At 42.6% G+C, this 21,269-nt stretch overlaps 1 protein-coding gene across 5 annotated transcripts in view; it reads right to left on the bottom strand.

The window, feature by feature from the left end:
- Positions 1–21,269, bottom strand: part of TANC1 (tetratricopeptide repeat, ankyrin repeat and coiled-coil containing 1) — a 146,885-nt gene that overhangs the window by 27,461 nt on the left and 98,155 nt on the right. For all 5 annotated transcript variants that reach the window (XM_075180820.1, XM_075180818.1, XM_075180819.1 and 2 more), the window contains 10 exons: positions 19,282–19,407; positions 18,403–18,684; positions 17,202–17,356; positions 16,491–16,722; positions 15,621–15,787; positions 13,607–14,214; positions 11,504–11,612; positions 9,680–9,802; positions 6,273–6,509; positions 2,328–2,513 (listed from right to left, as the gene is read on the bottom strand). In XM_075180820.1, coding sequence (XP_075036921.1) covers positions 2,328–2,513; positions 6,273–6,509; positions 9,680–9,802; positions 11,504–11,612; positions 13,607–14,214; positions 15,621–15,787; positions 16,491–16,722; positions 17,202–17,356; positions 18,403–18,684; positions 19,282–19,407 — 2,225 coding nt within the window. The remainder of the gene's footprint in view (positions 1–2,327; positions 2,514–6,272; positions 6,510–9,679; positions 9,803–11,503; positions 11,613–13,606; positions 14,215–15,620; positions 15,788–16,490; positions 16,723–17,201; positions 17,357–18,402; positions 18,685–19,281; positions 19,408–21,269) is intronic.

Here is a 21,269-nt window from a genome sequence, read left to right on the forward strand (position 1 = left end):
CTCATGACCCCAGTGCTGTGAGACAGAAGTGCTAACCACTGAGCCACTCAGCGCCTGGTGAGAAATGTGCCAGCTATTGTGGAAAGAAGTGGGGGAAGCACAAGCCAACATTTACTTGTGCCGTTACACAGTGCGAGGACGCCATGATGTACCGTAGAGGGGCTGGCTGGGACCGGGCGCACATGCCCCCGGGCCGGCCCGATAGCGCACATGCCCCCGGGCCGGCCCGATAGCGCACATGCCCCCGGGCCGGCCCGATAGCGCACATGCCCCCGGGCCGGCCCGATAGCGCACATGCCCCCGGGCCGGCCCGATAGCGCACATGCCCCCGGGCCGGCCCGATAGCGCACATGCCCCCGGGCAATACAGAGCAGTGATAGAACGGGTGAGAGACAATAGTAATAGGTAATAATAGACACCAGAGAAAAGTGAGAGCATGAAGCAGAGGAAGGAGCTGGATGAATCGGTAAAGCTGGGTCCTGGGAACAGACGTTAAGGTGGCCCAAGGAAACCTGAGCATGTTCTATAAAGAAGTGGTAATGTGTTCTACTAAAGGGAGGTGGGAGCCAAGTACAGAAGAGACTGGTAGTGGACGTGTAGATCCAAGCTTGTCAATGTCAACTAGGACAATATTTTTAAAACGACATATGGGGGCTTGTAAAAAATGGGCAGCAGGAGGTGTGTGGGTAGGGGGAGCAAAGTGAAATGCAGTGTAACATCTTAATTTGTTATCATTATTGAGTCGATACCTTATTGGTGGCTATTGATAAAGCACATTGGGCTATTTGCACAATGAAATGAGACAATTGTTAAATGAAATGTAAATAGCAGAACTTTCTCCTTTTGCAAAGGCCAACACTCTCTAAATCTTATTAGAACATACTGCATAAATAAAAGGGTGCAATGCAGATCCGGCAGCGACAACGCAGGACACCAGTCATATAAGTGTCCCTGACAACAAGTAATGGAAATTGAGCGCCTGTTCTTCCATCCAAGTCTGGAGAATGTGCAGAACATTTGCTGAACTGTAACACCAGACTTCAGCTTTTTACTGTCATGCCCTAATAATATTGCTAAGCTTGTTTAGCTGGTAAAGCGGTGATTAAATGGGAGCTTTGGGGCCCATTGTATTCTGTTTAGCTGCAAAACACAACATATCAAATGATACCACAGCGAGTTGTGAGAACGGAGCTGCCAGCGCCCATAAAATTTCAGTCTCTACAGTGAAATATGACCATGTCTGTTAATGGCTGTCTAGGGTAGTGGAAAAGTAGTCATTAACTGATTGTTCTTGTGCAGTAGCCCCATTTAACATCCTCTATGTGTGGTGAGCGGGGATTTGCAAGGCACATGGCATTAATTAAAAGTGGATCGGTCACCGATACACAGTGAAGGCAGCCATGTTTAAGGCTGATCCGATGAGTGTGTAGCCTGTCCATTCATTATTAGCTAATGGCATCACTGGGGAATTAGTCGGAGCGTGCTCATTGATAAAACGGCACAGTTTGCCTCATTAAGCCCTCTTCAGTCTATGAGATGATTTACAACATTCCGTAAGTAACAAAACACTGCAGGTCCCATTATTTACAAATTGGCTATTATTTAAAGCTATGACTACGGATTAGTAATACATAGCAGCCATATTCAGCAATTTGTATACCATAGAATACTTATTCCTCTATATATGCACCTCTTACATTCTCGGTTATTTTAAAAGGAGAACGGAGAGGAGGCACAAACTCAGAGAGAAGACTGATCTGTAAGGAGAGACACTGAGCAGAACGGGGGAGAAGTACAGCATGTCCACCTGTTCCGTCACCCACTTCTGTGAAGCCCGTCTCTCCCTAGAGATGACAGCTCACTCTCTGAGCACACATCACTCAGTGGATTATCTGTCAGAATGAGAACAGAAGATGTACATATGCCAGCGTGCATAAGACTACACAGAACAGGAATAGCCATTGGCAGAAGTTACAGGAAGCTAAGGGCTCAGGTACCCGCCCCAGACACACGCTTAGTAAGCGCCCATTGGCATCTAAAGAATGCTTTAGTGTTCAGTCTAGTAACACCACCCAACACTTTCCATCCACAACGTGAGGAAACCACTAATCTGGTTTTCCAGCTGTGAGCCCAGACCATGAAGTAAAGCGAACGGATATGAAAACAAGTGGTATGGAATAAGGACAAGTAGGATAGTAGGCAGAGGGGCGCACAAAGCATGAACCCCACCACTTGTAGCTGGAGTACAGTGCCCTACGCAGACATGTTCCAAAACCTGGGCTGGTTAGGGTATGAAGAGTATGAAGACACATTGCTGATGTTTGTACCTCTGTGTGGCCCATACTGGCGGCAGCGGTCAGGGACTGCTGGAGGGCGTGGCTTCTTCTCACATGGTTCGGCTGCTGGTTAGAGGGGGTCCAGTCACAACCCAGTAAATGCTTGAGGATGTCACAATGTCCTCTCAGAGCACTGTGCACCAAGGCACTCTGTCCTTTCTTGTCTATGTGATCCACCTGCAATAAGACAGTAACCAAGAAGCCATTGAAATCATATTTTACAGAAAAGTCAAACTACAGGTGACTAATACATCTAGAAAGGGCTTAAAAATACCAAGATGCATCTTTGTTTAACTACTTTAAATACTCACGCAGGTCTGTTACTATTGTTAAAACAATTTTAAAAAACTACTTAAAGAGCCAACCCGCAATGTGGGCGGGGCTCAATTCGCAGAGAGCGGTGTCATCCTGGCCTCTCCCCTGCTGCAATATCGCAGAATTGAGCAGGGGGTGGGGCTTAATGACTCCATTCACACGGCTACGCCCCCCTGGAGCCCCAGAGGGTAGATCCAAAATGTTGGCATGTATGTTTAGAATGCAGCCTATTCATCCACTAACTAATGGTGTCACAGAGGAACAAAGCTTTTAGGGTAAAAGTTTGCCACTAGTCTATAAAACCAGAAAGACTCATGAAACTGGATAACCATATCTACTAAAACAACGAACTTGTCAGACTCTATGTTTCAGCCCACAGTTCCTTAAGAGTTAGCAGTAAAAGCAGCTAGAATGTGCAAATTTGCACCTTGGGGGAGATTAAATGTAATATGTGTGGACAGATTTAGAGTTGTGAGGGGGGCGTGTCCTAGCCACAATTGCCAACTTTGGCAAATTTGGAGATGCTGGGGGCAGGTGGAGGCAGGGCTTGGCGAGTCACATTGTTTGACCCCGTCCCCATAAACATTATCAGTTCTAGCCTAATAGGGTAGTGGGCGGGTCACGATGATGTGTGATGCCTGTCATAAGCCCCACCATTTAATTAAGTATGCCCAAGGACCAGGGAGGTTGCCCTGCTCTCCCAGGAGTCCAGGAGACTCCCAGAAATGCGTGAGTCTCCCGGACATTCCGGGAGTGTAGGCAACTATGGTCCTAGCTCCACTCTAAATTGGAATGTAAAATAAAATAAAGCTACTCTGTATGTGTTCTTCATGAAAGGCAGCTAGTGTTTTCCCTGCAAAAAAAAAAAAAAATAGCATTTAAAAATTTGTAGCCTTTGGCAAAGTTTGCTCCTAACACTAAATAGGACCCATACTGGACAGCTGCATAGTATCATCAAAATGCTATTAATAAACCGGAAACTAAAGTTTCCGATATGTAATTGTGTCTGTAGTGCTCATCCGCAAAATAAACCTTTCTTCATAATATTATAAAGCGTTGAAGTCATCAGACATTCCATTGCTATTTTAGGGGACAGCTCCTCGGTTTAATCTCTAATTTATATTACATACGTCAAACAGAGCAGCTGTACCAAAGGATAATATAAAAAATACTAAGGATCTGGAAGAGAGATTTTTTTTTTTTCATAAATTACAATTTCAGTGTTGGATATTGTGGATGCGGCCATCTAAACCCTCTATACACAGGCATTATTTATAAGTGTTTAATGTGCCGTCTCAAATCCTATGAAAGCTCTCTGACTCTTGATGGTGCAAAACCTTCTGAGAGTGATGGGTCCTGTACACACGGCACTTTGTGACAAGTGCTCACTGCGCCTTAATGCCTTATACCGCCTGCAGCGCCCAGGAGGGATGACAACGATACAAGAACATAGTTTACTATACTGACGCGAAGTTATGAGGACTGTTAATGCCTTAAGACTTAAGTAGTGTAAATTTTCAACACCAGTGGGACAGAGTTATTGGTAAAATCAAAGCATAATCCTGATAATCAAAGAGATAACTACCTCTCGCAGCCTAACAATATGATAAACAAACGCTAAATACAATGCTTTTAATATTTCGCCACCCTTTTGTGCTTTTCATCTATGTTTATATTAAACAGGCTGAGTTGTTCAGAGACACAACAGAAAGCTGCCTTGTGAACAGAACTGTGTCATATCGGGGTGTAACAGAAATAAACAACTCCGCTTTAAATCAGGGGCAAATGCAGGATTTGTAAAGGGGGGTTTCCACACCACGCCGCCAGTGGGCGTGACCAGCATGCATGGGGGCGTGGCTATAATTTTAGACAGTGCTTGGCTGCTCTCCAGCTCTTCCTATCCCCATAATATACACGGGCAATGCTGTGTGCACTACTGTTAGGTGCACGCAGCTCTCCCTTTTCAAGAAGAACCGTGTGAAGCGGGGGCAGAGTCCAGTCACCTCAATTATACAGTGCCCCAGGCTTGGAGGGGGGTTTCCAGGCACTAGGAAAAAAAACCTAGGTTTGCCTATGTAAATATACATATATACTTAGTAAAAGCTGCAGTAGGGCACATACAATCCGATTCAGTAAAGTTATACACAAGGTGCACGGCTCCTTTAAGAACTACAACCGGCAGCCTATAACCAGCGTCACCAGCTGCTGGAATAATAATTGCAGTCCGGCAACACCAGCACAGGACGTATATCCTCACTCAGCTTAATTAAAAGAGGAAGTCACAACATCTGCTGGATATTAGGGAGGAAGGGGCACATTCTAATGTATTGAGGAGGGGGCTCCAGTAACACAATAAACCACAATATCTCATGTGCCACATAACAGAGACAGGGGAAGTGAGTCTCATACATTCTTACAGCGCGTCTGCTATGGTAAACATGTGTCGGACATCATCATCCAATTAGCCTGTGGATACATGACTGCGCAGACAATTACACCCAGCAAACGTGACACCTGTATTTCAGAGTCACAGACTTGTCCGGAATCCCTGGTTGTGTCATTTGATACACTATGTAAAACATATGATGATATATTGGACATAAGTGCAAAAGTGTCAGGAAAATATAACGCTTCCGCTTACTAAGTACATGTGCAGATGTTTTACGTTAAACGGGGGCATATAAGAATAATAATATTTTTAGCATGTGAACTTACTACAATTAGCAAAAAAATATCTTCCAATCACCTAGAAAACTGTTCATTACTGCTGCTCACAACAAAATATATATTTTCTCACCAAATGACATTTAAAAAAGGGATTAAACACGTCAGCTAAAATTTTTCTCAAAACAAATGTAATATACAGGAACGGCAGATAAACAGAAAACTATTTTCGTTAACAATAAAAAAACATGCATATAATTTAACACAGCATAAAAATATTTATGATTTATAAAAAAAACCTTATGCATGCAAGCAATGTCAAACAAAGCTATTTAAAAAAATAATTGGTTAGATACTCGCTCTGATTGTGTATCTAACTTTGCCTGTTTCTGAAGTTTCTACTGTTTCATGGGAAGAGGTTTGTATTGAGTCTTCCAGTAGGGAGTAATCACAGTCACAAATGCTTTTTGTGCTGGTGATTTCACACCCGTGTTGCCGGGCAGATGATGTGGCGAAGAACGATGCAGAATGATGTTAGATTGTGTAAAGAGCCATAGGAGCAAGAAATCAGGCACCCTTGTTTAAAAAGATAGCCAGCCCTGAATGGACAAGCCTGGCATCCAATCAGGAGCCGGCTCTCATTTCAAGACAATGCATCTTAACACTGCCCTCCTTCGGTGCTTAACAACCTTTACATAATTTGGCCAGCAGAGGTCATGCTGACTGTAAGCACAGGACCCTGAATAGAACAAATGGTGGTAGTCCCATGGGTAGGGATCCAACTCCCAAAAACTCTCCTCTAATAGGCTGAACCATATTCAATTCATTTCGTGCCTCAGTGACATCTCTAGGTGACTAATGCACTTTACATAATTGGTTTACATTCATGTGGATATAAGATACAGAAAGACTACGATACCATCATACAGCAATGTGCATATTATTGTTATAATTTACCTTTGCTCCTTTTTTGCACAGTAGGGATACAATATTTAAGTGCCCAGAGGCAGCCGCGTAACACAGAGGGGTCATTCCGCTCTCAGACGCCCCATCCACGCAGGCACCAAACTCCAGCAGAAGGCCGACCATTTCCTCGTGGCCGAGGTGAGACTGGACACACTGTATGGGGGCGTTGTTCAGAACCTCCGTCCTGTAGTTCACGTTCGCGCCTGCCAAGATCAGGAGCCGGCTCACCTGCAAAGAGAATCAGAGACGTATATTCATTTTCATGCTGGATAAAAGGAACGATGTATGCAGCTGCTGCAAATTATTCTGGCCCATTGCAGCCAAAACCACAAAAAGACATGTTTATACCAGCTCTGCGATAGCCTGTGCAACCAGATACGCTACGTTTAACCCCTCGTCTTGACACGGCGAGGTTTAGGAAAGCATTGCAGTTTATTATGGGAGACTGACAGAGGAGCCGTAGATGATGAAAATAAGACCATACAATTGCAAAGTAACCTAAACACCCGCTGACAGACTGGCAGGACAGTAACAGAGGCTCTAGAAAGGAAGAAATATAATGGCACTATTTAGGTCGTAGGTATGGCATAGGTACCGACAACCAGGGCCGGATTAACCCTAGGGCTAACTGGGCTATAGCCCAGGGGCCTCGGGCATCCAGGAGGCCCTTCAAAGTCCTCAGCAGCATTATTGATCGGTCTGGGGGCGGGGGCGTTCCCAGCCCAATCAATGCTGCTGAGCACAGTCACTGTAGTCCTCCGTCCACGGCGCCACTCAGTAATCTGCTTACTGAGGAGATCTCGCCAGAGTTCACGAACTCTCGCAAGATCTCCTCAGTAAGGAGCTAACAGCGCGCCACGGAAGGAGGACTGCAGTGACAGGAAAGTGCTTGGGGGGGGGGGGGGGGGCGGGCGGATCACATTGGGGGCCTCACGGGGGAATGGAGGCCCCCTTAGCCCAGGGGCTTCCATTCCCTTAATCCGGCCCTGCCGACAACAGAGATATAAAATTATATATTTATATAACATTTGTGAAATATAATGCAAGCATAAAACCTACATAAACTATTATTTTCCTTGTAGCACGTCCACATACATCTTTAATGAGCAGCAAACGATCTTGGTACCTTCTACATGGCAAATTTAATATAGAGAGCCCTGCAGATTACTATAACAGTTGAGGAGACTGATGGGTTTTCCACAGAGTTCTAAGTTTCACTTCTACAGACCTTGGCAGATACTATTCATAAAAGAATGTGAAATATGATTTGCAAGAAAAATACTTAAAAATGCATTTACTCCCAGTGCTGCCAGCTGTCTGTGTACAAGTTAATAGACCTATATTTCCTATGGGATCCACAGTTAGGACATCCAGCTACATTTCTGGAGTGTAAATTAGTTTTCACGGCTAAGTCATCATGCCGCTAGTCACCAATTTTATTTGCGGCTGGCGCTGAAATACACAATTTTCCCGAACGATCAGGAAATAAGCGCTGGGACAGAGGTAGGCAAACTATGGCACTTCAGCAGTTACCAGTGTATGGGGCCCGGACTGACCATCTCCCATATACTGTATTTATTTTTAAAAATAAATAAAAAAAAAACTTAAGCAAAAGGCACAACAAAAAATATGTATCTGAATATATTGCAGATAAGAGAGCACTTTCATTACTCATCCGAGCCAGTGATGTGGTGTAAAAGATCAGAAATATTTTGGCAGCATGCAGTGAGCAACTTAAATTTTCCATTTTAAAATGCTATATTTCTATTGTGGTATGTCCGCAGCTGACAAATTTATTGCAATTCCTTTTTTTTTTTTTTATATCTGCATAAGAACAGACTCCAGTGGAAGCAATCATAGCTACAGTATTTCTGAAACATCCTCAATCAGACAGATATTTGATCAACACAAACCTCACTATACCCAGTGATGTGGAAATCCTCTATATTGACTCATGAAAACCCTGCTCCTTTGGCTAATCCGGCATAAGGTTTCAACTGCTACAAATATGATCTCTTTTCACACCAACCAATGACCATGGAGGTGAATACGCCCCGACAAAACACCGCAATTAACACACAGTTGGAGAGGGCTTTTGTAATCATAACCCCATATTATTATAATTGCAGAATTCTGCATTTTGACAAGTACAGAATGCACAGGAAGAAGGAATAAAGAGCTTGATTACGGAGTCAGGGATAGGAAAGCAGATAGTGAAAAGGGCTGAATGGAATCAGATTTAAAGCTGTTTCTCTGCTGGAAGTTCTGTACTGTAGTAACTACACGCCCTTACTGAGTAAAGGAAATAAAACAAAACACTTAACACTAGACAGCCCTTTTGTTTATACTGGATATTTCAGTGGTAAGCAAGACTTCAGCGAACAATACAGTCAACAAACAGCTTTGATAAGTATTAATGCAGTGAAACTAGTATTCAGCCATACCTAGGTACACAGGGGAGAGCTCACACACTTGGGGAATAGAGGCACCAAGCACATTTTAAAGACTACTGACAATAGCTGGGGGTGAAGGCAGCACCTGACCAAGAGGTCACGGCAGTGGTCCAATCAGGTGCCGTTTTCATTCCACAAAGTTCATCCCCGCCCTCCATAGTGATGTCACCAGTTAATGATAACCAGGCTGAGGCAGAATGCATCCCAGAGTTGTCATTGGTACCTGGTGAACAGGCTGCACGCTCATGAATACTGGTACAACCCACAAGATGTCTGCCTCCGCTGCGCGCAGTCAACGAGGGTCGTTTAATTAACCTTTAGCTCACTCCAACAAAACATAACACATCACTATTCATTTCTCTTAATGGCAATTCACCCTTTACACAATCATGTGTAACACCTTTTTGTAAATATGGTTAAACTGTCATCAAATGAAATATACCAAAAAATAAGCAAAAAAAGAGGTATATTTTGTAATCTTAAAGAAGACTTTATGTATACCAACTAAAATTCCATTTAACAATCGTCAGAGAGGATTTGTATTCAGTTTTATGATCACTCAGTCTCCCATTTCTAATAGCCATCGGCGTTTCTTCTTTGACCACAGTCTCTAAAACTGGGATCTGTTTCGGCTGGATGGATTAACAGAGCACAGACAACCCTCGCATTGTTTCAGCCATGAAAGGCTCAGTCGCGCTCTGGGAATTGACACAGATCACGTTTGCCAATGTCACGTCTTGACCGCTGTACCAAGGTATTGTTTAGCCCTGTCCTCAGTTTCCTCAGTTGACTGCCGTCCAAAGAGCACAGGCACGGAACGCTTCCAGACTTGTGCTCCAGCGCTTTGTTGCTCTGTATCACCAACTGGAGCGGAAAGTCAGGGCATTTTCAGAATACCATCGTTACAAAGTGCATGCACAGCAGATTCTGCTATTGCGTTATTACCTTCACGTTTGGGGTGTACAAGTTCCTCAGGGAAGCCAGTGCTGCAGATAGACCATCTGTGCTGTACCCAATCCATAGAGCCTGCAGAGTGCTGGACGATACTCCGCTCTTTTTACTGAGTCCCTGAAACAGTGAAATATATTATAAAATAATGTAAGCAAATGGGCCGATACGCACAGTCTTACTGACATCAATAACGTTCGGCGCAGTGTTATAAGTAAGCATAGAGTACACTATGCTGCAGGGAAGCATTGAGAACGCTTTTTGGACGCTCTGTTAAAATTGAAGCCGAAGTTTTGCATGCGCTTTTAGCAAGGATTATTTATCAACGTCCAACTTAGAAGGTCAGTACAACATTGCCTCTATCCACTTCTAAAGTGTCAGCTTTCTGAGTAAGTTTAGATACACATTTCAATGCCATTTAAGCTTAATTTTGCAGAAATCGCTTTCTATGGATGTCCTCCTACATGACTAATGTAGTTAAAATGTCCATAATGTTATTTATTTAATCTAAGTGCTTTCTTGTCTGTGTTTATTGGACTTGTGGTATGTTGCTTGCAAACAAATAGCATTTTTGTACAGAAAGAGATGCCAGAATCTCACTCTCACATTTCCTGCCAGAGAATGCATTTAACGGAACAATTAGCCAGTCCTATGTGTTCTCTTCTACCTGAAATCCCAACAGCCTCACAGGATTCAGAGTGACACATTTGCACATTTTATGGCACACGAATAATGCAGAATACTTTAATTTCTTTGTTTATACATCATTCTTCTTCAACGTATACTGCACATTGATTAACAGCTTCCTTCTATAATTAATATATCCAAGCAAGGTGGTTTATCTCCGGTGCCCTGACTTACAACATAGTACAGCTGCGATCTCTGCATCGGATACAACTGTATCCGGAAAGCAGCTTTGTGTTGTATCCCAGGCCAATGGAAAGAAACAATGGTGTCTGAAGACGTAAAGGTACAAGAGGGCATCAACAAGCAATATATTTTAAGTCATCTGAAGGTGGGTAATTTCTTTAAACACAGTTATATTATCGATCTCAGGCATGAATCTCTGTTCTATGTGTCATCTCTTAATGGGACTCTGTTCACATAAGTGGTATTGAGAAATGTCCACTAAGAACTAAACCATAGGTTAAGAGAGAACAATTAATTGACGAATATGTATCAGCATTCTGAATGTAGGATTTCCATTGTATTGTTCCAGAGAAGAGAGTCAACATAAGAAATCTGCTATCTCCATTGATATCCATTATGTAACTATAAGAAACCTATTTAAATCTGTAGACAAAAGAGGTTTTGTCTGCCAGCAGGGAGTGCCCACTCGTAAAAACCACACGAATGTCCCACCCTGACTATGCCAGCAATCCTATATAGGTTACAATAACTGAGGCTTTAAATTAAAATTATAACCTATGCTAATTTAATAATATAGCAGCTACTATATATGTGTGGGATGCAAGTGAAAATTCCTTTTCTATATGTTCATTATAGGAGTTACAGCAACTTCCTTGTGTTGGCCAATCTAGTCAAATATGGCAACAGTCTCTGGACCAGAGCCAGGCATCCGTAGATCTCCTACTGTGGTGGAACTACAAGTACCAGAAGTAGCTCTCAAGCAGCTGGAGAGTTACTTGTTGCCCAGTACTGTTCCGGACAGTGTAATAAGGTTATAGAAATACTGTGTTGTGTCACAGGCTGTTAAGATGTGTGTCAAAGTAAGAAGATTCAAATGGAGGAAGGAAAATAATGCATTAGTAACAGACACTAATTAGCAAAAATAAGTCAAAAGTAAAACTAAATCGGTACCTTAAATATGTGCGCTTTTAAAATATGGTGCCCCAGCTCCATGGTCTGTTGCCGATTTAATTTCCCTTCTTGCCGAGAAAACATGAATGCCAGGAGGGCATGTCCACTTCTAGATAAGAGTGGATAAAAAGGGACATTGCAGAGATTAATACACACACATATATATATATACATACACACACACACACACAATTTGCATATTACTTATAAATTCAGCATCAAGCAACTACACGCTGCTACCCAGCAATAAAGCATATAACGTATATAAAACTTGGCCCCATTTTAAAAAGCCCATTTTTCTGAATATTATACAGAGATCATACTGGAAATAACAAGGTGCACACTAAGTTCTGAGATGTTGACACTGGTAGAGCTCAGCACAACACCTACAATTTCCAATATTTATCTCCCCACCGGGGGCTCTCTTTTATTGCCATTTGTGGTAGATATTCCATTTCTCTCTGACCAATCCAGCAGCATCATTTTTCTCATTCATTTGATATTTTGGGGAGGTTACGGATTTTAAAACCAGCCGCAAAATTAACAAGCATATAAACGGTGGCCTCAGTATCCTATATAGATACCAGCATACTCTGTCTCTTTAATGGCCCTCAGTACCCAGCTGGAGTCCCAGTTATTATGATTTCCTACATTAGCTCAGACCAGCTACAATAGGAAGCATCTTGTGGACTAGAGGGAGAAGGAGCTAAACAGACATCAGCACCTAAAATTAAAACAGGTCATAAACTTCTAAATATCCTGACCTCCATGCCAAAGTGTCTTTCAGTAGATACAAAATCAGGTTATGATCTCACACTCTTCCTATATCACATCCTGTCCATACGTCTCCGGTTTTATTATGCAACACTGGAAAAAGTTCTATGCAACGGATAACATCCAATGCAGGTACTCGGTTATGTATGTATGTTTCACCTTCGAATAAGTGTAATAATTGACTTGGGGCTGCCTTCCTGCAACGTTTATTAAATACATTGATTTATCTTGATGGCATCCGTATTTGATTTTTACTTTGATCTCTATATCAGTCAAAGATTATTTATTTCCATTGCAGGAGAGAGGATACAACTCTCCAGTGGCATCCGATGTGTGGGCAGCTTTATCCGGTGAACAAAACTAAACAGCACCAATGTAGGACGATACAAACCTAATGGCTCAATAATCAGGAAGTATGAACCAGCAATGGATGTAGTTAAGGAGGGCATGTACAAGCCAATACCATTCAAATTACCTGAAGGTGCGACATCCCTTTAAAGGAAATGTCCACTCATTCTTTTGAATTCATATCCCCCCATTTGATATTGCAGTTGATTTGCAAGCACTGTAATTTGCCTTATGGTTACATAAAATGTAAGACCTAACCACTACTTTGCTGTGCTAAGAGCACTTTTTGCACCTAAGTATATCTGAAGAACCCAGCATTCTTGGGTAGAAGGAGGGGGAGGAGTGGGGTGGGGGGAGTGGAAAAGGGAGTGGAGCGGGGAGTGTGGGGGGGGGGGGGTAGAGAGGGGAGGTAGGGAACAGGTGGGGGGGGGGGGTAGAGAGGGGAGGTAGGGAACAGGTGGGGGGAGGGGGTAGAGAGGGGAGGTAGGGAGCAGGTGGGGGGAGGGGGTAGAGAGGGGAGGTAGGGAGCAGGTGGGGGGAGGAGTAGAGAGGGGGGTAGGGAGGGGAGGTAGGGAGCAGGGGGGGTAGAGAGGGGAGGTAGGGAGTAAGGGGGGTAGAGAGGGGAGGTGGGGGGAGGGGGTAGAGAGGGGAGGTAGGGAGAGGGTTTAGAGAGGGGAGGTAGGGATGCATTGCCTGATGCATGCATCCGGTAAAATCTCCAGCCCAAAAGTAAATAAATTAGAAATGGCTGAACATAAACTTCTTTTTAAACCAGACAGGAAGCAGAAAAGTTCTTAAGAATCATTTACAATTCATCTCATTATTTGGGATACATGAATTAAAAGTGCGGAGTTCCTCTTTATATAATTAGTTAGGGGTTATCTACATTTTAACACTATATAGAGGTTATGGCTGGTAAATCATTTGATGCTCACATGTCTGCTTCCATGTGTACTTGTGTCACACCATTTTTACCCTTACCGTGGCTCACACAAGAATTGCGTGCTCTCTCCATCCGCCCTCCACACCAGCCATTCCCTAAAAGACGGGTGACAAAACATGCGTGTCTTGTCCCTTCTCTTGATTAGAAAGCACGAGAGTAGATCCATGCGCTGCTGAAAGTCTTTCCAGCTCTGCTCCACATACACACTGCCCGCATTGATGGCCTGGAAAATCTGCTCATCGGTCATGGGGTGTAAGGAGGCCAGAGCCAGGTTCAGGATTGGAAGCGCTTTCTCGAAGGCGGAATTAGACATGAACTTCATATTGCACTGGAGCAGATAGAGCTCGGACACAGAAACCGGAACCACTTTATAACTTGAGCTTTTGATTACCAGGTGACCCCTTTCGAAAAGATCCAAAATGAGCTTTAGGTAAAGATAGGATCCTTGGCTCCTCATCACCAAGTGATCGCTCAATTTGCTGAAACTGTTGGTATCTGTTTTCCCATTTAAAGAGATATTGTTTGCAATTTCCTGGCTAGTGCTGTGTCTGTATTGTATATAGGCGCTCAGGTCATTGTAGAGGTCTTTGTTCTCCGGAAAATCATCTAAGGAAATCTTGGACGAGGGCAGTGAACTTGTTATTTCCTGGAATTAAAAAACAACACACATTTGTGTTAAGCGAGTTATAATGGGAGAAGACAAATGGTGCCCTACCAACTGTTGAAGGACTACAAGTGCCAGAATGCTCTGCCAGCCTCCAATTAGTAGTTCAGCAACAGTTGCAGTCCCGCAGGTTGCTTGAGCGTTGGCTTATACGACCAACAGATGGCTAGCTGCTCTTCGTACATAAAAAATGTATCTGCTGAACCCCAGGCTTATGACAAAACCACTTGACTTCCTCAAACGGTTTTCCATTCCACGAACTGCATTTAGTAAATTGCCTGGCATACAAACACAAGCAAGTAATGTAATCACCAGGATCAACAATGACTTACAGATATTCTGGCAACTAAAGTAGGATTATGAGCTGCCGGCAATAATAACCAAGGCGGAGAGAGAAAAACTGACACTGTCGCAGAGAGAGATTTCTGGGGAGAGAATTATGCTGCTGGAAATACCTAGAGGTGATAACCGTCTATATGTAAAATGTTTATTATTTATTTTTGTGGTTTAATAAAAAAAACTAAAAAAACACACAGATAAAACCCCTTTGCCCATGGTTTTGAAAAATGAAAGCATCAGACGCTTAATAAATGTCTACTACTATATGAACTGTTCAGATTTCCTAGAAAGGGCAGCCTCCCATGAGTTTATCAATGGAGGGCTAACACAGGGCGGTATTGTTTGATTTTATTACACAACATTCTACACTTTAACCAAGTGATGACTGCACTGTGCCCTTGTGTAGGAAAGTCATGGAGAATTTGGATTCACAGACCATGTGCCAAGACCTAGAAGATCAATTACATCCAGAAAGTGCAATGTCTGAATGGACAACTAAATCTTTATTTATACAATACTTCACAAACAGCGGGATATTAATGTTCTGACATGGCTGCTTCCTGCATAAATGGATAGGAAATAATTCACCTTACTATAGGTAATTTAAAACTAGCCAATCATTTGTATGAGTGCACACTCATCCACAGCCTAGAAAACAGAATGATAAAATCTTACATTTACGCAGGGTTGGAAAATTACTTCCTATGCCACTTAGATCTTGAGCTGATCTAATATCACTTTTCAGTTATAGCAGAACAAGCTTATGTCTACATCAACATGCTTGGACATGTACAGTTTGAGGGAGTTGGTCTGTAACCTCATTCCGACCTCGTTCTCAAAGAATCTGGGTGTAAGTTAAGTTAAAAGACTAACAGGTGCAAGGTTGGGCAAGCTCTCGCAGTCCAGCTGTTGACCTATATTATGACCAGAGATGTCCAGACTGGTGGGCATCTTAGGGAACGTAGCTCTGACTTGCTGAAAGTTCCCTCTTTCTGACATAAATCATCTTATTGACCTTTCTTTAGTAGAGAATAGAATAGTTGGTTCACCTGCAAATTAGTCCGCACGGTCATAATAAGCTTTATCCAAGGCGGAAAAAAGGAAATGATTTTACTGACAAACGAGGCGATGGTGTCACCATAATCAGGCTTGTGAAATTCTGCTTCGTTTAAACCGTCGACTAAAATGATGAATTCGTCTTCTGGGATTTTTCGCTCTGTGTAGAAAGCAAAATACAATTATTATACCAGGCTGGTCGGTATATTTTCACAGTGAGTAGACTTGCAAGAAGTTGTACGTGAACAATTTGGACTGATCAACGCCGACAACTGATTGTTTGCAATAGGTTATGGCATAAAATATAGTATGTTCAGTCTGTGCAAAGACCTGGGATGGAATGCTGGGTTGAAAACTCAGCAAGTCAACTAAATACAAGTTTGCAAGAACGGTGTGATCCAGCCAAGTGTTACAGAATTTGTTCTTCATTGACCTTTTTTTTTATACCTAGTTTCATAAGGTAATATTTAACCAAAGTTATTTTCAAACACATAGCTCTGAACCACATATCTATAGTTCATGTATACCCAAAGCCACTATGAATAAATAGGACCTACATTTCTAATAGTTAACCCCAAATGATTATATGACCCACTGCACCCAGTACCACCTCCTCCACACTATGACCAAATAAAAAGTTGGCAGACAAAAAGCAACAGAAAGACGGACTCCGCTGCCTCCTAATTAGTCATGTACAGTTCTGAACCTTGTCCGTCATACACAGTGGAGGCAATGATTAAAACGTCTGCTTCCTCGGAGTGTAGCGGTCTGTGCTTTTCACCCACTTCAATACAATGGCTCGGATGAAAGCAGCAGTGAAATGTCCCATGGTTCTAACCCACTAAGCTCTCTCTTCCCTGTACCTCGACGAAGATTAGTCATCGGCTCCAGAACTCCTCTTCTAAAAGCGCTCAAAGGGTCCTGGACGCAGGATCGCAGGCTGAGCATGCTCTGCAAGTGAGGTTCTCTGATCAGAAGGTCCCGGTAAGCCGTCAGCTGATGCGAACGACACAGCAAGGCCGCGATACTGTGCACAAACTCTGGCACCAGGCAAGTATAGGTGTTATCTGCCTGACAGTAATGATACGCCACAACCTGTAGACACAGAACAAGATGACACAATGGTGATCATTTATGGAGTCAATTAGGAATTATAAAATGGAACACGTTACGGTCAGTGTTCTAAATGAACAACCACAAGATTCTATATAGCAGGGTGGAGAAATCTTTCTGTAAGTAACAGTAAAATACTTCCTACAGCAAGCGGGCTTGTTTATAAGGAGGTCAGGGGTTACGATGAGGGGAAGCGTAAACGTGTCAAGTCGTATTTAGGCCGAAATTTGGGGCTATAGATTTAGAAATTCAGTTTTCTTCAGGGAATTCTATATACTCATTTTCCCCCATTTCCACATTCATATATAAATGTCACCCATTGGATCATATGGAGTCAGGGCCACACGGTAATGATATCATTAAGGGTGTGTGCTACTGTTATTTATGCTAAATAGTTGTCATGATCTGCACATTCAAGCATTTGGGAGGTAGGTGGAGAACGATTTAAGAAATGCTGCTACCTTTGAAGCCAGATGTTTTAGTGAATCATCCATCAATTTCTGGTACTCGGGACTTTCCCGGGATCCGAGCATTTTCATGGTGTTCATAGTCCCACACATATTGAGGCTTAGCGGAGATGTCTGAGACAGAGGGATGTCCTGAATGTAGTCACTACCTATCCGAGAGAGAATGAAAATATATTTTATTCCTTAGCTGTGAAAAAGGGGGAAGTGAAACACACCCCAATAGTTATGTAGCGCTGAAGAAATATCACAGACCAAATTAAGTCACTAAATGGGCCGAATGGTTAATAAATCAACACACTTTAGATAAAGGAACACATAGGTAAGGAAGAACTTGAGCTATTAAATATTTAAAATAAACGACCTGGAGGAGGTCTGACAGTTGTGCCAGTGAAACGATCCCAAAATGGAGTAAGTGTGACTGGTCTTTTGGCAACCAGGCGTCGTTTCCATGGAGAACCTTTGTTTATTTACAGTATGAGGTCTTTCCTGGCAGAAACGGGCGCCTCAGCAGCAAAACCTGGTACCTCAGGATTAACCACAGACAGCAGCTCCAGCAGCGCTGGAAATATGTGAAGCATGACAACTTGCCTGTACATAGGTCATGGATATGGTTTATAATAACTGGATAATGTCAACATTAACCAGGTAAACATTCAATCATTTAGAATTCCAAGGGAGTTTTTAAGGGCAATTTTCATGCGAGGATCAAATGAAGGGATTGGGGCCTAGTGAGAATACTTAATTTCGTGCTGTGACTCTTGGAGGTATAGTTAACAAACCATCTATAAAATAAAATTGGAGGTGTTGTCCATAGGAACCAATCAGGTTCTAGATGTCATTTATCTAGTGCATTCTAGAAAATGATAGCTACAATTTGATTGGTTGCTTCAAAATATAGGCACAGACTAGATCAGGCCAAGACAACCTGTGGCTCTCCAGGTGTTCTAAAACTACAAATCCCAGCTTACCCTGCTAGCTATCAGCTGGCAAAGCATGCTGGGGCTTGTAGTTTCACAACACCTGGAGAGCCACAGGTTGTCCAGGCCAAAAAAAGATTAATATGCCTGTAAGCACTTTGTATATATGTATATAAAACGTCATTTGTTACACACACAATGTATTTTTTTGCTTGTGTGTTTTATATTTGCTTTATGTTTGATGCAATTAATAACAGCCCCCGTTCCAGTTAACGAACCCTTGGGAGATGAAGAAGGGCTATTGGAGGCAATCTGCCTCATGCGAGTCCCGTGACAGCTGAGTGCCACCAGCTTGGAGACGATTGCCGTCTTTCCGAACCCAACACTGCCAACAATCACGACTCCTCGGTTCTCCGGGAGCTCCGATCGCCTCATCTTCTCCTCTATCTGCTGAAAGAGCCAGCCCCTTCCAATAAACACAGAGTCCGTTGTTATACTTGGCACCTCAAACAGCAGCGGCTTCAGCAGAATGTCCTGTGGCTTGTAAGGGACAAAGCGAGCTGCAGAGTGGATAAAAATAGTCTCAGGAAAGGAAACGGTAACCCTTCACATGCCACAAACAAAAAGCAAAGCAATGTCTAACACAGACTAGTGACACCGAGCAGTTAAGGGTTAAAATAAAATCAGGCAGCACGAACAGGGTCGTGTTAATGGCAAAACTTTCAAAAGCCGACAACAGAGGCACGGATAACAGAGTGCCAATTTATTTGGAGATTCCAGGATCAGTGAAGTGTGAGAAAGGCATTATGAGTTTACACTAATTCAAATTTTGCCAAGTTGACAATTTTTTCCCTCCCAAGTTCCATACAGCAGCCTCTCAAATATACATAAAGACTTATTTTTTTCCACAAAATACTTATACAGGAATTATTTTGTACCCTTCTATTTGGCCCCACCCACCAAGGTGACATCACATTAATGGGTGTGGCCATTCTGCTCACAGGGCCTGTCCAACTTAGCCCCACCTATTTATATATGAACGTGCCTGGGGATCACCGCTACTCTGCATGAGCAGATCATCTGATGGTTTCTCTACTGGATGCATTAATGAAATGTGAACAGTTACAAACCTATTAAAACACATTTTCTTTTCTTACATTTGATTTCCTGCTGCACGCGTGTCCCCGCCGTGTTATGCCAAGGCATTCGGATGGAGGTCCGCAAGGGAGCATTTCTTTGTACATCCAGGTAGTTCAAATCTTCCAGTTTTGTGGAACTTGTGGCTGAAAGAAAGACATGGCTACCACCAGTAGTGACACTCAAATTGTACTCTTGTACTACAAACCAGTGATACATAGCAACCAAAAGCTAAATGTTATATCAGTAATTATGCAGAAAGTAGCTAACACAATAGAACGGTATAGACAAATAATAATGTGCAGGACGAGGGATAGGTAGAAGAGAGGGTCAGCTTTGATGCATTAAAAAGATTGCTAATTTTATATCAATTATTAAAGCCAGACCATGCTACTGCAACTGGGGAAAAATATGAAATCCACAACCAAAAAAGGGGACAGACCAGATCCACTAGCTTTAAGACCAAGTGACCACACAAAGTAAACCTATCCCCTACATACACTGCAGGTATCCATCCTGTGGGCTGAAGGTAAAACACAGAAAATTATTTTGCAGGGAACCAGTGATATCACTGAGGCATCATCTAATATTCATGAGGTAGTGGTGTCGCAAATACGTGTAGGTGACATTTTATGCGATAAGACACTTTTAACTGAAATTTTGCTTGTCATTTTATAGGACTGTGTCTCAGCAACGTCACTGGGTCTTTGAGAAGTGATGAGCAGCATTATCAGCCCCCAAAATGGCTCCCCCCATACTGTGTATATGTGATGGGTGCACTTAATGCCCAAAAATAAAAATGATGTAAAGCCACTATGGGTCCTCCGATTCCAGATAGCATCACGTCATGCAACTCAATCCCGGCTACATTTCCATCCCGCTCACTATAGGTTTGCTTTGTCTAGCAGTGGGTGGTCTAGAAGAACTAGATAATCACGCTTTCATCTTTCAACACGTATTCACAGTTCTCATGCTGAGGATGGCATAAGTGATGTTATTTCTATTCTATGCCTAAAGAACGTACATTGTTTATTATTGTATTAACTAGGTGGTATTTGGTCTGTTTAAACTGTGAAGAATCCACCAAGATTAATCAAGTTGACAACAACCTCAAGTAGCCTGTGATCTTAGGTCCTGTTCACAAAAGCAAATATATGTCCTTAAAAGTATGCATCAATTATCCCAAGGGATAAATGTTTTGATAGGATGATTTACCAGAGTTCAGTTGCGCAAGTGCCCTCACTATACAATGCCTACAGACTGGTTATCCTTAGAAACTTCACAGGTGCCATAACTGGGCTTTTATTTAAAGAGAGGCCAGGCATGGCCAAAAAAAAGGGACATGAAGGTCCCGGCTCATTCTTCTTCATTCATCTGATAAAGTCACAAGTCTTAACTACAGACAATTTCATGGAATGTATTGTAAAAGGTCTTCCAGGCTAAGGGTTGGCAAAACAGCCTTAGTAGAGGGAAAATAAAGTAAAACTGTTTAAATCTGAGATGGCTTAGACTAAAGCTGGTCACAAAGCTTGTTCAGCCTGACCAATGGAAACAGATCTGGCTCCCCAAAGCACTACCAAAATCAGGCAGATATGGTCATTCTGGGATCTTGCCAAAGAGTAACAAGAGGCCCCAACATTCTGGTCGGCCAATGACACCTTGCATATAACCCATGCGACCATCAGCCAAATTTCTCAGCCCATTCAAATCTAGAATAGAATATACAATGGGGACTGCGTCCAGCTAAAACATTCACACGTCATTTTTGCCAGAACATATGGAGTGCAAACTTCACAAAACACCCTATATTACATATACAATGAACTGCATTGGATAAACACTCAAACAATCTTGTTCTCCAAAACAATGTACACGTAGGATAAAATAGAATCCTACAAGAGAGTCTATTTCTTTCAGATTACATTAGCACATAGGAGCCAGGGAATTATGGTTCAGGGTAGACCCACTTTACTTGTGCAGTTACATGATCTTTGTGTGTTTCTGTAGA

The sequence above is a fragment of the Mixophyes fleayi genome, chromosome 7 (genome assembly GCF_038048845.1).
Source record: "Mixophyes fleayi isolate aMixFle1 chromosome 7, aMixFle1.hap1, whole genome shotgun sequence".
NCBI lineage: Eukaryota > Metazoa > Chordata > Amphibia > Anura > Limnodynastidae > Mixophyes > Mixophyes fleayi.